The following is a 13864-nucleotide window of genomic DNA, read 5'->3' on the forward strand; positions in this document are numbered from 1 at the left end:
AAAAACCTCTGGCATGTACAACAGCTTTATTTACACAGTAGAAAAGGACAAACAACAACAGCTGAAATAATACAAATGGTCCATTTAAATATCAATTCAAGTGTAATAAGAATTCACTGAAAAATACAAATCAAGAACACCCCTAAGGCTGCTGGAAGTGAAACAGGACCTTCACTTACTTAGCTGCAGAAAGCTGCAGAGAGGAAATACAGAAGAAGAAGAGAAAAAAAAAAGAAAAAAAGCTGAACAATCCTTTAGAGGCAGTGTGGTGCAGAAATTCCCACCAAACTGAACATAAACAAAATGTGAAAGATAGGCCCCAAGAGTCAAGGAAAGAAAAAAAACCTCAGGGGACATCTTAATAAACAATGTTCCCATCTCACTACTTAACCACAATCATAAGTTAATGTTAATGTCAACTTTCTGTACAACGCCCAGTATCTCAAAACTGACAATAAAGCTGTCATCTTGAAGTGGATGAAAAAGATTCTATTAAATTTGACCTATTAAATTAAACAGTCCTCCAGAAGTCCCACTATCTACATCCAGCTTTAAACGCAACCCAAGTGACATGTAATTAAAGATGGAATTTGGCACAATGTTGAGATGTAAAGTTGCTAGAAGGCATCACACTTCATAAAGTGCCTTCAGGGGACCGCTGAAAGCTACACCACGGCTGGATGGGATCCAAAAAGCATGCACTGGAACCTGCAAAACATCACGTGAGAAAATCCCCCCCCCATTTTTTTTTTACAAAGCGCAGTTGCCTTTCAACAACGTTGAGGACAATGACTCGCAGCACAGCAAAGCACAGACAGTTTAAGACTACGCCATGATCCCCGATTTACATGTTTTGTGCACGGGAAAGTAATCAGAGGTTCACATGTGAAATATGTTCCACGTGCTACAATCACAAGTACTAAGACGCTTCCTCATTGATCTCAACATACAGATGTAAAACCTAAAGCAAAGCTGGGCGCCCGCACGACTTGAATCCCTAAATCTCCTTGAAGTATCAACAACATGTTCTTCAAACAGACTTTCCTGGCCATACAGTTCTTCAAATAACCGGGGCTTGGTATCAGATGTCAGTTGTGTTTTTTGGGTTTTTCTTTTGTATTCCAATTTCTGAAATAAAAAAGGGGAATTTCGCATCACATAACACGAGACCATTGATCTACTTACCAAGTCAAATAGAGCATTTTTATAGCGGTTCTGCAAAGGCAGACAGTTGAACACTTGAGCAGTGATCACCTATACATCATCAATATCTCATTGTGGGAAATGCTTCTTCTTTTTTTTTTTCCTCATGACAATTTTAGAGTTACGTAATTTTTCATCAATGTGATGAAGCACTTTTGCCACGTATGCAATTCACTGAATTATCATCTGGTAATTGGATCGAGTATGCATCGTTCTACGTACACCGATCGGACCCAGCATTACAAACCACTGACAGTGACGTGAATAGCCCAGCTCCTCTTTTTACGATGCAGTTTTACTGAGAAACTGCCAGGACGATGCAACCCAGTGAGGGTTTGTCATGACATGAAAGGACGAACTAGGCGTGGTATCATGACAGCACAAGTGACCTGGCAACTACAAATGATATAAATAATAAAGAAACCCACTGGTTTAGGAGCTGCTCCTCAGCCGTTATTATCTTGATCTTACTGGAGTTAGAAGTGACATGAGAGTCGGATTATACTTAAAACCTGACAGGTCAATTTTTTTTATATTTTTCTGATATTTAATTAAGGAATTTTATTTGGGACTGCACTACGTCCATTTTTTATACTCAGTCTGAGGTAAAACAGAGCTTTTCCTCTGAAAACAGAGTGGCTGATGTCTACTTTCCTTTGATTGGATGATACCAATAGTTGTACCAACAGTTTATATGATGAGATCTGCTGTAGTATATTTTGGACGGTGGCAGATAACCACATTGAGCAGGAACGGTAGTGAATAGCCGTTAAAAATCCCTGTGGTGACTGCGCACACTCCAAAAATTACTGCAATTTTACTAGTTTCAGTTCTGGAAATAACAGTAACCAGAAACAGAAGTAATGGGATCACGATTGCTGTACTGCATCGTTTCTCAATCCCAACCACAATCAAACCACCTCCTGTTTGTGCAGCAAACAGTCTAAATGTTTTTTTGGTTTGTTTGAGAAGACTTTGTACACACTCTTATGCTTTGAACGAAAAAAAAAAAATTCCCTTTGCTTACAATGACTGATCAAAGGAAAACAGACATCAGACTCAAAAGTCGCCAGACACCACAAGACACTCTCAGAGGTCCAGTATGTATCCATGCTCTGACCAATCAGGCACGAGGATGACCTACATGACATTTAGCAGGTTGCAATGTTGCAGTCGACTGGCGTAATTTCTTAACCGAATGCCTTTACCGTCAACTCATCAATGTTGTTACAGAACAGCTCGGTACTGAAAACCGGACCTAAACCTGGTAAAAGTAGAATCAGATGCTTGTTTCTTTCTTTTGATAAAAAAAAAAAAAGAACAGTGTGCGTTCCATCTGATACCAACAGATTTCGGATAATACCCAGCCCAAGTCAAAGCTCTGCATCAGTTTCTTTTGACTGCACCACAGCAGAGCCAGAACTGCACCATCTACTTCACATCAAACATTTTTGTGAAGCTTTTCAGTCGACATTAACGTCGCACACACCCGTTTTTATACAAGATCTGTTTACAGGCAAAACTGCACAAAGAAAGAGACAAATACCCTCTTTTCCATGCTGATATAATACCTCCAGAGCTAGCTCCAAACATGGCACAGGCTCACTGTAAACATAACAATCATCCTACTCGGAGACAAAGCAAATCTGAAGATATTACATGTCCAAATTCCTCTTTTATAATTGTCTCCACTCCGAGCCATGGATGGGTACAGAGTAATACTAGAGGATTCAACATGTATAGTTGCAGGGAATGCACTTCAAGTTGTTACATAACAACAGAAAAACAAAAAAAATGATATATATATATATATATATATATATATATATATATAAAAGCCGCAGTGAGCAGACAATACAGCAGTGGTGAGCTCCAGTAAGGGTTTGGCCTAACACGCAGTGGTAAAATTACATTCAGTAAAGAGTGAACAGACCATCAGAAAGAAAAGAAAAACAGGGGCTGGTGATTGCTGAGGCAGAGCTGAGAAGTGAATTGCTTTAGAAATAGTCGCTGCTCCGCACGTTTCATGCAATCAAATCGAATGGTACTGCAGTTCTGCCACAGTATGTACTGCATTGGTCTGAACAGTCACAAAGGCAACCCGAGGAAAGTGTTCAGTCGACCACCAGGCACGGGGGGCTACGGCTGTTCTGAGCACCTGTTTCTTCTTAAGATCCATTTTGGCCCCACTTGCGTTCATTTGGTTAGACGATTGCACCCTAAAAGAACTCAAAATGTGAACAGGAAGTGAACTGGTGGCTATGAGTCTGCGTGCACAGGACAGTAATTTACACACCATCAGCAGTGAGAAATTAACCTCTCGTGACGACCTGAAACAAATTCTGCTTTTTTGTTTTTGCTGGAAGATATGTACAGTAATGCAGCTGCTGTGACAGCTTTACAATCTGCCTCTAAAACTGTGTATTCCTCTGCATGAGTAATTAAGTGTGTGTGATTGTTTGTGACATTCAGAGCGGATGTTCTACTTATCTATACACACACACACACACCCTCCCACCACCACCACCAGTGAAGAAAATATCTTAAGTAATAAACAGTGGCTCCTCCTTTAAGTTGAGAGCCACCTATACTACTGCGAAACACTGATTTTACATGACTGAAACACACCCAGTTATTGAAAATTCACTTGTATTTCTAAAACACTGATCTGTTGCTAACCTAGTCAGCTCCACAGCAAACATGGCTCAGCTAAAGCAGATAACTTTTCTTATTTTTTATTTTTTTCCCAGCTCCAGTCTCTGGTCAAGTGAACCGTCTATGATGAAGACAAGCTCTTTCAAAAACCTCCATGTTTATCCCTCCCTAGAGGGCTATGGCTTATGCTCTTCATGGGTCTAATTTGAAACTTGTAAGCTCCTCGTCTGCTGTGGCTTTATTGCACCTCTCCCTTGGTCAGCCAGAAAAGGCCAATTGTGTATGTGTGCGTGCGTGCGTATGCTCTGGCTCAGAGGGTTAGGTTTCATATTTTCAGATGTCACAGTCGATGGTGGTAAAGCCTGGAAGAGTGACACGTCCCTTTCTTCTGAGGTCACTCTCAGGGCCCACGTTGATCCGCTGGATCAGGCTCTTCTCATAGAGGAGGGGGTGGTAGGCACCCAGTGTACAGGCAGCGTCGTAATAGCGCTCGTGGTAGTGGCACAGGTCAGTCTGCCTCATAGAGGGAATGTACTCGTACACATGCACCTGCTCGCACAGCGCCATCATCAGGAGGATACCTGCATTGTCAGCACACACAGAGAGAAAGCGTTTCAATTTTCTAACATTCGCCAACTTCACTTTACACAGAGGGGGAAAAGGTGCATCGTGAGCTGCTGAGGGGAACAGCCGCCAAATTTTCTTCACTTTAACATCAAAGTGTGGTCAAAAATTGTTTTTAAAAGTTAAAAGAAAAGGGAGAAAAAAAGCAAGAGAGCAGATTGCTTCTTCATCCCCTGACCATTTCACTGCAAAAAGCTTCTTACAGTCACACACATTCATACCTGGAGGCTGCCCAGTGCATCACAGAGCCTCCTCCACAGAGCGCATCAAAGCAGACTTTTTTTTTTTTACTCAACAATCTGACCCTGAGTCCAGGTTTTTGTTTTTTTTTGTATGAAAGCAGTTTTGGAATGCGGTAGATAGAAAACTTTGATTTGAGGGATTTGATGCTCAGGATTTTGTTTGCTGTGAGAAGTCTTGGGCTCTAATCATCTATTTTTATGCTTTATATGTTGCTAGTTATTCAGAAAATGCTGCAGTCTACAAACACTAGTTTTGTTGAGAGCTGCTGGTTTAGAATCTTGTATTTTTGTGTGAATTATGTTTGTTTGAAGGGTTGACAAACTGAACTCGAACTGCTATGGTACTTTGCTGTGGTGCTTTGCCAGTCACCTGGATGCTAACTTTACCTCCAACTTGACCACAACTTTATGTTCATTTAACTGAAAATACTATTTCTGCTTTGCATTAGTGGTGAAGGATGTATTATGATCTCTTAAATAAATAACATAAAAAACAATGCCAGATTTCATAAGTTTAAAGGCAGGTGAACCATTTACAGACCAAATTGTAATGATTTTTTTCATCAAACTGACTGAAATCAGCTCTGTAGTTTTCACGTACTCCTGCTGACAGACAAACTTCTGCCTCAAGTTTAAAAAATAAGAAAAAGTGCTCTTGCTTGAAAATGTATCATCAGCAAAATGTTGTTAATGGCTTACAGTTGAAGCATGTCTCTGACATTTTGAAATCCTTATTAGGTGTCAACTCCAACGGGGTCTGAAATGCAACCTCGATTACATGCGGTTTTGCTGACGTTGCCAGAAGCTACAAAAAACTGCCCATCACAGATTTATTCTTAAACAACGTTGTCCACTGCATCAAGTCTTTGAAATAAGTCATCACTAAAGTGAAAACCTGCTGTTATTTGTCAGTTAAAACTGTAATGGGGTAGAAAGTGAGAACCTCTACCTACACCAAATGTCATTTTCCCCACAGCTCTGCATGCGAATGCTTCACCGGATCACATGTGGGTCACTATTAACGTGCACTTATGCCAAGTACATGCCCTGGTGGACAGACCGGATTTGCCGGCTGCGTTAGTTTTCTTCGCATTCTTCACTTTTCACTCTAATCTATCCGCCTGATTTGAAGTGTCAAGGACTGGAGTTGGTTCACGGGTGTAGGTGTGATTTTAAGCCTAAACAGAAACTCCAGCTGTGCTCAGAAAAAGCCTCATTCAGACACCGATAAAAGAGAATGGAACTGAGGACTGAGTGGTGCACCGAATTGCTACTTTTTCCCTTGTTTTGCCATTCCTCGACGTTTAGCACTTTCCAGCTGATTTCTGTTGATCGACTAATCTGACAATTTTGGACCTTAAAGCAATTTCATGTTGTCAAAGCCTTGCCTTGAGTTGCAACTCCAAAGCAAAAGAATGACAATGTCTTTTTCCCTCACAATACTCAGGACATATGGATAAAGATAAATATTGACTGCGGTGAGAAAAAAGCTTCTTACAGTCACACACCAGACTCATACCTGGAGACCTTTTTTTTTTACAGTTACTCAACAATCTGACCCTTTGTTCTGCAGATTTTTAAAGACTAGGGTTTTTTTTTGTATAAAAGCGGTTTTGGAATACGATAAATACGCTGTAGATATTTTTATGCTTTATATGTTGCTAGTTATTCAGAAAATGCTGCAGTCCACAAACACTACTTTTGTTGAGTGCTGCTGGTTTAGAATCTTGTATTTTTGTGTGAATTCCGTTTGTTTGAAGGGTTGACAAACTGAACTTGAACTGCTATGGTACTTGTGGTGCTTTGCCAGTCACCTGGATGCTAACTTTACATTCGACTTGACCACAACTTTATGTTCATTTAAAGGGGAACTCCGGTATTTTTAAACCTAGACCTTATTTCTGGCATGAAATACGTTTATCTACTCACCGAGAACAGTTTGGGGAAAGTCGGCGTCCTTTGGAAGATATTTAGATTACTCGAGATCTGCGTATATCCATATAACGGGAGAGAACAGGGCATTGACAATACAGCCTCTAAATAAGGCATTATCTGTCTTTATTTCACCAATACTTTAAGACGAATGAATGAATGAACACATAGTATTGTACTGTTAGCTCATAGCTGCTGTTTTGCTGTTATTGCCGGCTATCGGGGGCTTATAGAGGGCTTTCTACACACTCGTCTACTGGGATGAGGTCATCGACGGCGCTGCTGCAGCACAGCTTATTTACTCCTTGCCCTGTAACAGTCGGCTAACTTCACACGTAGTTTGCTACTGATAGTTTTGTGCAACATGGCAGGATATTTATCAGATTTTGACGACGGGCACGACAACTTTGAGTAAGATGGACGTTCTTACCGGATTAAATGAGCTGTGCTGCAGAGTTTCTATTTAGAAACTCCGTTATATAGATCTCGAGAAATCTACATATCTTCCGAAGGACGCCGACTTTCACCAAACTCCTCTCGGTGAGTAGATGAACGTATTTCATGCCAGAAATAAGGTCTAGGTTTAAAAATAAAGAGTTCCCCTTAAACTGAAAATACTATTTCTGCTTTGCATTAGTGGTGAAGGAGGTATTATGATCTCTTAAATAGATAACATTTATGCATAAATGCAATGAGTTAGGAACAGGCACTAATTAACGGTTCAGACGTTAGAGCACACAAACCAAAGTGTTCTTCACTGCTGACAGTGAGACTCCAGGGTCCATTCGTCTCAAAGGTGTTTTGTGTGGGGGTGATGTGCTCACACTGCCTCTCTGTCCCTCTCCCCCTCAGTTCTACAGGTGTTTCCTGATTCTGTTCCACTGCGATCACTGGTCGTCAGAGAACGGCAACACTTCAATGCCCTCGAAAACCACCGTCATCCCTTTGAACCGCAGAGTCTACAGCAACACAGTGGCCCAGATCTCCGCTGACGCTCTCAACTAGCGTTATTCCTCGAACATCCCTCCCTTCGTCAGCGACACCACTAAAGGCGAACATCACAGACCCCAACATACGGAAAAACCACTGTCATGATCACGCACGAATAACTCCGCTTCAAAGCTGCACTTCTGTGAACAAAAGTGGGTTGCGGTCTAAAGCATGAAGCATTACAAAGCTAAATGTCCGTCTGTGAGTTTGTGTTAGTCCAGAAAAGCACTCGGTTTGTAATTTCACATTTGCTTTTAATGTTAAAAAGACACAGAGCTACATGTTTTTAAAACTGTGCATATTCAATTCCTCAGTCTGTGTGAAGATATAACCATTGCATCTGTGTGACTGTTTAAGCAACTCGTACCTAAACCTTTTGCATTGCTGTGCCGTTGCCACGGCCTCCATTTGGTTCAGGAAGACTTTGCACAAGATTTTGAAGCCTGGCTGCGGGGATCTGCTCCAACTCTGCAGCAAGATGAGGTCGGCCGCTGATGTTGAGCGATGAGGCCTGGCTCGCAGTCAGTCTTACAGTTAATCTTGAAAGGTATTCCGTGGGTTTGAAGTCAGGGCTCTGTGCGTGTAGTCTGGGTTTTTTTGGGTTTTTTTTCCCCATGCCAAACAAATTCATGTCAAGTATTCACTTGTTAGAACAGACAAATGACACTCTAACCCTTTATCATGTGCAACAACGTGTGAAACCAGCCCAAAGTTGGACAACATGATGTAGACACTAACTTCTGGCCACTTTAGTGTTTACTGTAAGCGACTTTGGGCTCGTTTTTCTGTGTGCTTTTTAACCTCCAAAGTGTACTTGCTTATTTGGACTTGCTCACTATACATTCCCTTTTTCTGTCCTGCAATACACATGAAAAGCACCCATGTCTCGTTTGTCCTTTCCTTTTACACACAGAAAAAAATACAACAAAGAAAGATCAAGAGAGTGGAGTGACGGGCTCGATTAAACCTCACGAAGGGGATATTTTAAATAATGAGTGTGCAATTTCTTTGAGTGGGAAATACATGAACATCATGCAGATCACATTTAACGTGACAGGACTGAAAAGTACAGAAGAAAAGCTTGTATAATAACAGTGCAAAAAAAAAAAAAATCTATATTTTAATGTATTCCTATAAGATGTCTGCGTCGTTTGTGCAGCATTTTTGTGCATTTAGTGGATGGGGCGGGGCGTCAGCCTCTAATACAGGAAAAGGGTATTTTTGATGCGATGCATTATTAAAAAGGGCCAGTTTTAATACAAGCCACAATTTTTCCCCAACCTTAAGCACTTCTTTTTTTTTTCTTTTTTTTTTTGATAACCAACCCCACCAAGTAGATTGTGGCACGTTAAAAAGCAACAGAGCAGCAGCCGATGGCACAAGGCAACAGTGACTGAAAGAAAAATATCTGTTCCCAGCGGTGGTCACTGTGCGACTGTCCAAAGAAATGCTGCGACGCCGCGTTACTCTGCAGAGTTACTTTCATGTTCAGTAGCACAGGAATTCAGCAAAAGGCTTGCTTGTGGACACGAATCAGCAAAATTGACGTGGCTACCTAAAGTTTTACCGTTTTACCTTGATTGATGGCATTTGTGCGTTTTCATTTGCCAACAATCCAATCATCACGACTCACGGAACGTATATTCAACATTGGCTGAATTCTCGTTTGAAATGCAGGATGTGATTTTCCATCCATTGTTTCTCCAAAACACAAACCTAGTGCCTATACTTTGTTGCTTTTCAGTCGGTTTGTCTTTCGTGTCGCTGTAATCAGTAGTAGCTTTAATCAGCAGTTTAGTGGATTGATGTATTCATCTGAATTAAAAATTATTTCCTGCCTTTACCCAGCCTTTGTTTTGCTTTGACTGCAAAAATTGCACAATCCTCTAAGTTCTTACACAAAGACCTCTCCCAGGCTTTTATGCTGTACTTAAAACTTCATAATCTTGACCGCATGTATTTATTTATTTGCGTCTTAATGTTTCGTCTTTGATATGGCTTATGTTGTAATGTGTTTGGTTTTTTTGGTATGTAATTTTGTACATTAAGGTCTGAGCTCATGGTGAACAATGGAGAGGGAGACATACAATTGCTAACTTGTATTGAGAAAAAAAAAAAGCCCTGCTCTCCAGGCAATAAAGCTGCAAATGTTTCCTTAATGAAATACACAATATTACCAACCAAAGAGTACAATGCAATGTCGGAGGGAGACTGTGTGACATCTGAGGGGACTGCTGTGATGCAACGCACTCGAAGAGCTACAGTAAGTAAAGAAAATTCATGAGCGCTTTTCTGGGGTCTATCCATCATGTTCACGAAAACAGAAATCCCAGGATGCAACCACTGGGCACAAACTCAGCCGTGACAAACTGCTGCTGACAAATGTGATTGATAAGGACTTGCCTGAGATGGAGTTGCTTTCCCCAGAAACGGTTACGCCTGAAGCCAAATGTGTTTTCTGACAATCTGACTCGAGCCCCTCTGGAATCTCCTTTGAACCACCATTTATTTTGTTGTATTTAATTGTTGGATTCGATTGTTTTAATAAAGACAATTGCTGTGGAAATGACACGCTGCATTTCTGTATCTTAATCTAGTCCAGAGAATGCAGTTAGAGCAAAATTATCTGTATGAATCAAACAAAGGCATCCCTCTAGTAACTAGAAGTCCGGTTGAATAGGCTTTTCTATTTAGGAAGGTTCCAAACTTAATGTAAATGACCTGGGAATTTCAGCTGTTGGAAATCTCTAAATGGGAAGGAACTTAAATACTTCCTTTATGATCTCCTTTAGCACTGGAAACCCGGATAACTTCCCCTTCTTTTCTGATGCTAAATAATAATTAGGACATTATGTCTCCATAAAGATGGTCTTTGGCCTTTTAAATGGGTCATTGTTTTATATTGTCAGGCAGTTATATGAATTTCTATAATAACTTCCGCCTGAAACCTCGAATGACACTGGAAATGTTTCTCATTATTGTTGCAGCCATAAAGAAAGGTTACACGGCTACATTTTGCAGACTGTATAAAAGGATAGAGGAAGTGATTTCCACCCCAGGCTTATTTGAATGAGCTCACTTGTGGTTTTAGAAGGTTTCCAGGTGCATTTCTGCCGAGTGTGTGAGGGCTCTGGACTGTCACACTGTTGAATCATCAACCGTTTAAGGGCTAGGTTTTGTACCTTTCACAACTGTTGTGCGATTTTATTGTTGTTGTTTGCTGTTGTTTTTTTTTTCAGACAGACATGCAACTCCAGTTCTGTGTACGTTGTAGCTCTCAGGGCACTGTGGGTAAATCAGTTCCTACTGGCGACGGGTAAAGGATGTTTGAACCAAGGTACCTGGATCAACAAGCCACTTTCAAGAGTAAAAAAAAAAAAAAAAAAAAAAAAAAAAAAAAAGTATATGTCACACTTACAGCACGTCATTTAGGCAAAGTCGCTACCAAAAAGATCAAATGCGTGGCTTTCAAAAACAATCATCAAGTCTGATGTACAGTAATGTCCCATCTGAATTACTTAAAAAAATGTTCACCTGTTCAACAGATCAAGTGAGAAGTTGGGTAAGTTTCACATAGACCTTTATCAAGTTATTTTCACAGCCATTGGTGTCATCCCCGGTCGGCAATTTGAAAGAATCGCACAGATTGGCGAGTTAAAAACTTTGTTTCATTTCATATAATCCCTATGTGACCTCCATTTAATTTATAGCCAAAGTGAGCACTGATTCAAATTTCCAGTTAAAAGAAAAAAATAAAAATAATAATAAAATAAATATAAAATGGAGGGTATTTGAAAAAGCATATGCCAAAAGGATAAAAGTGTATGTACATACTGTAAAAAAACCAAACAATTATTGTGATTAACTTTTCTTTTAATCTGCGAACAGGATTTCTATATTATCTGCCCACAATGACAGAAAAAAAAAACACTCGCATCGATTGAAATTAAGTGAGTGAGCAGAACACGAGGCCTTCTTCGCTGTAAAACTCGACGGTCAGAAAAAATAAAAGCATTCCGTTTTGGTTTATTCAGCTTCCAGTGTTACTGTAAGGGCCCATCAACTGCTCCAAAACAATAAAGAAACATTTTTGCTGAGTACATTCAATAGAAGCAGGCAACCTGCCAGCAGATACTGAGGATCAAATATAAGAAAAATGGTCTCGTCACTCAGACAGTTTCCTGCTATAATTGGATTTCCTCTGAACATAGTTGTGTGAAGGCCAACGCATACTGAAACGTCTGGGGGGGGAATAAAATAAAATAAAATCAAAGCAGAAGAGACCAGCATGAATGCTTACAGACACAGTGAAGAGCTTCTTAGATGAGCTTAACAGTCGTCACATTTCCACCATCTCCAGCATGGATTGGAGGGTGATGCTGCATGCTGATAAAAGACACTACCCACACTGAGGATTAAAATCCATAATGCCTGTACGCAAACAGCTTGATTTGCTATATGTACGTGGGTCTGAAAAGTGGCAGCCGTCTATATTTGTGGTAAATTAAATCCTGGACCTTAAAAATGATTAAATGGTGGTTTTCTTTCCGTTTTTGTTTTATTTCCCGATCCTAAAAGTCTTGGCTTTCAGAATTAGGTTGAGGTTAGTGTAAGGGTTTGGGTAAAACATTCAGATGCTATGGTTAGGGTTAGAGGAAATGGCTATGGAGTGCATCATAGAAATCTAGAGTCCCCACGAGGATAGCATGATACAAATAAATGTTTCCCACAGTAGCACGTTGGGGGAATGGAAAGTTAACAGCGCAGAGGCAGCTGCATGAAAACAAACAGGCACTGCATATGCACTGAAATATGCATGTGTACGTGTGTGCGCTCACCTATGAAGCCAGATGAGGGAGGATTGGGCTGGATGTTCTCGTGAGTGTTGCCCTGAATCACATCCCACAGTCGCCACACGTAGCCAGGGTGAAGGATGTAGAACAGCTGGTCAGGATGGAGCTTGCGGTGCTCCGTATACGGACCAAACAGGTTGTAGTCAGGGCTGGCGTACCACTGACAAATAATGAGAGGAGGAAAAAGACTACTCAGAAAACAGATTGGCTCGGCAGATTGGCTTGTGATTGTCGGGACTCCTGAAATGTTTGAGATGTTCCAGAGCGGTGGCATGTGCAATCACAAATGTCTGCAACATCTGAGATCTTCCACTCGGACTCCTACAGCTGCTCACAGAGGGAGACTTCAGGGTGGAGATGCACTCATAAAATTCAAAGGAGGGGCAGCAAATGCTCTGGAATATTTTCTGACACATTTGTACATGGTGTCATCACCCGATAATGTTCCAAATATCTTACTGGGTGGAAAATCTCCACAAGTGGTCTGGAGTGAATGTTCCGGACATTTGTGCTCTCATATGCGAACCGCTCCGAAACATCTTGAACATGCGAGAACTGGAGTGCATGTGAGAAAATCTCCAGAACATCAGCCATATTTTCAGTTATGAGAGGGCATTCTCCAGAAGAAAGTCTTTCATGGCGAACTGCTTGTGTGAACAGTAACTGCCGATAAAGGACCAATGACCAAACTGTCTGCACATTCTTCTGAAATACCAGTGTTCATGCATTTGTTACTTTATATATGATGACAAACTTTAAAGTACGGTGAAAACAATGTCAGCAATCCTTAGCTAACATTGATAACATACTGTGATTCAAATCTGGCTCGTACTAACAAGGCCGTGGTCCATCATGTGCTTGTGTACATTTTCAAATCTCCCCAGCGTGGACCAGTTTCTTTATGTTAAACTCGTCCCAGCTTGGCTGCTGGTCTCATCCTACGTGTCTGTTTGTGAAGATTCAAAAATCTTCTGATAGCACCATAGACTACGGAAGTCCCTTTAAGTGTTGTTCAGCTTCAAGTTACGCTTTGAAATTAAGGGGGTTTTTTTCAAGAAAGAAAAACATCTGCAACATTCCCATTATTAGTTGTTTTTATGGAGCAGCATTATTCTCCAAAAATGTCTGGGGGGGATCTTTAGATAGTGAGCCAATTAAACTGCTGGCTGGCCTCGACATAAAAAAAACAAAAAAAAAAACAACCAAGTGTAAACCAATAAAGAAGATAAAAAGCTGGACATGCTTCATTTAAAGGAGAGAACACTGCAGCCTGTCTTTCATCTTTCTGATGAAATGGCACTTCAGCTCTATCATCCCACCTGACAGATGGAAAGAGCATCCCTTCATCAGAGCCCAAGCGATGCG

At 40.8% G+C, this 13864-nt stretch overlaps 2 protein-coding genes across 2 annotated transcripts in view; one reads left to right on the forward strand and one right to left on the reverse strand.

Annotated features, from left to right (window-relative positions):
* tmtops2b (teleost multiple tissue opsin 2b) overlaps positions 1 to 10143 on the forward strand; it is a 33667-nt gene extending 23524 nt beyond the window's left edge. The window contains exon 4 of the mRNA XM_072396747.1: positions 7509 to 10143. Within this exon, the coding sequence (XP_072252848.1) occupies positions 7509 to 7661 (153 nt within the window). The 3' untranslated portion in view covers positions 7662 to 10143. The remainder of the gene's footprint in view (positions 1 to 7508) is intronic.
* st6gal2a (ST6 beta-galactosamide alpha-2,6-sialyltranferase 2a) overlaps positions 10 to 13864 on the reverse strand; it is a 52468-nt gene continuing 38613 nt past the window's right edge. The window contains exons 6-7 of the mRNA XM_072396745.1: positions 12485 to 12659; positions 10 to 4439 (exon numbers count right to left, since the gene is read on the reverse strand). Coding sequence (XP_072252846.1) covers positions 4192 to 4439; positions 12485 to 12659 — 423 coding nt within the window. The 3' untranslated portion in view covers positions 10 to 4191. The remainder of the gene's footprint in view (positions 4440 to 12484; positions 12660 to 13864) is intronic.

The sequence above is a fragment of the Leuresthes tenuis genome, unplaced genomic scaffold, assembly GCF_036924035.1.
Source record: "Leuresthes tenuis unplaced genomic scaffold, fLeuTen1.0.hap1 SCAF_12, whole genome shotgun sequence".
Taxonomy (NCBI): domain Eukaryota; kingdom Metazoa; phylum Chordata; class Actinopteri; order Atheriniformes; family Atherinopsidae; genus Leuresthes; species Leuresthes tenuis.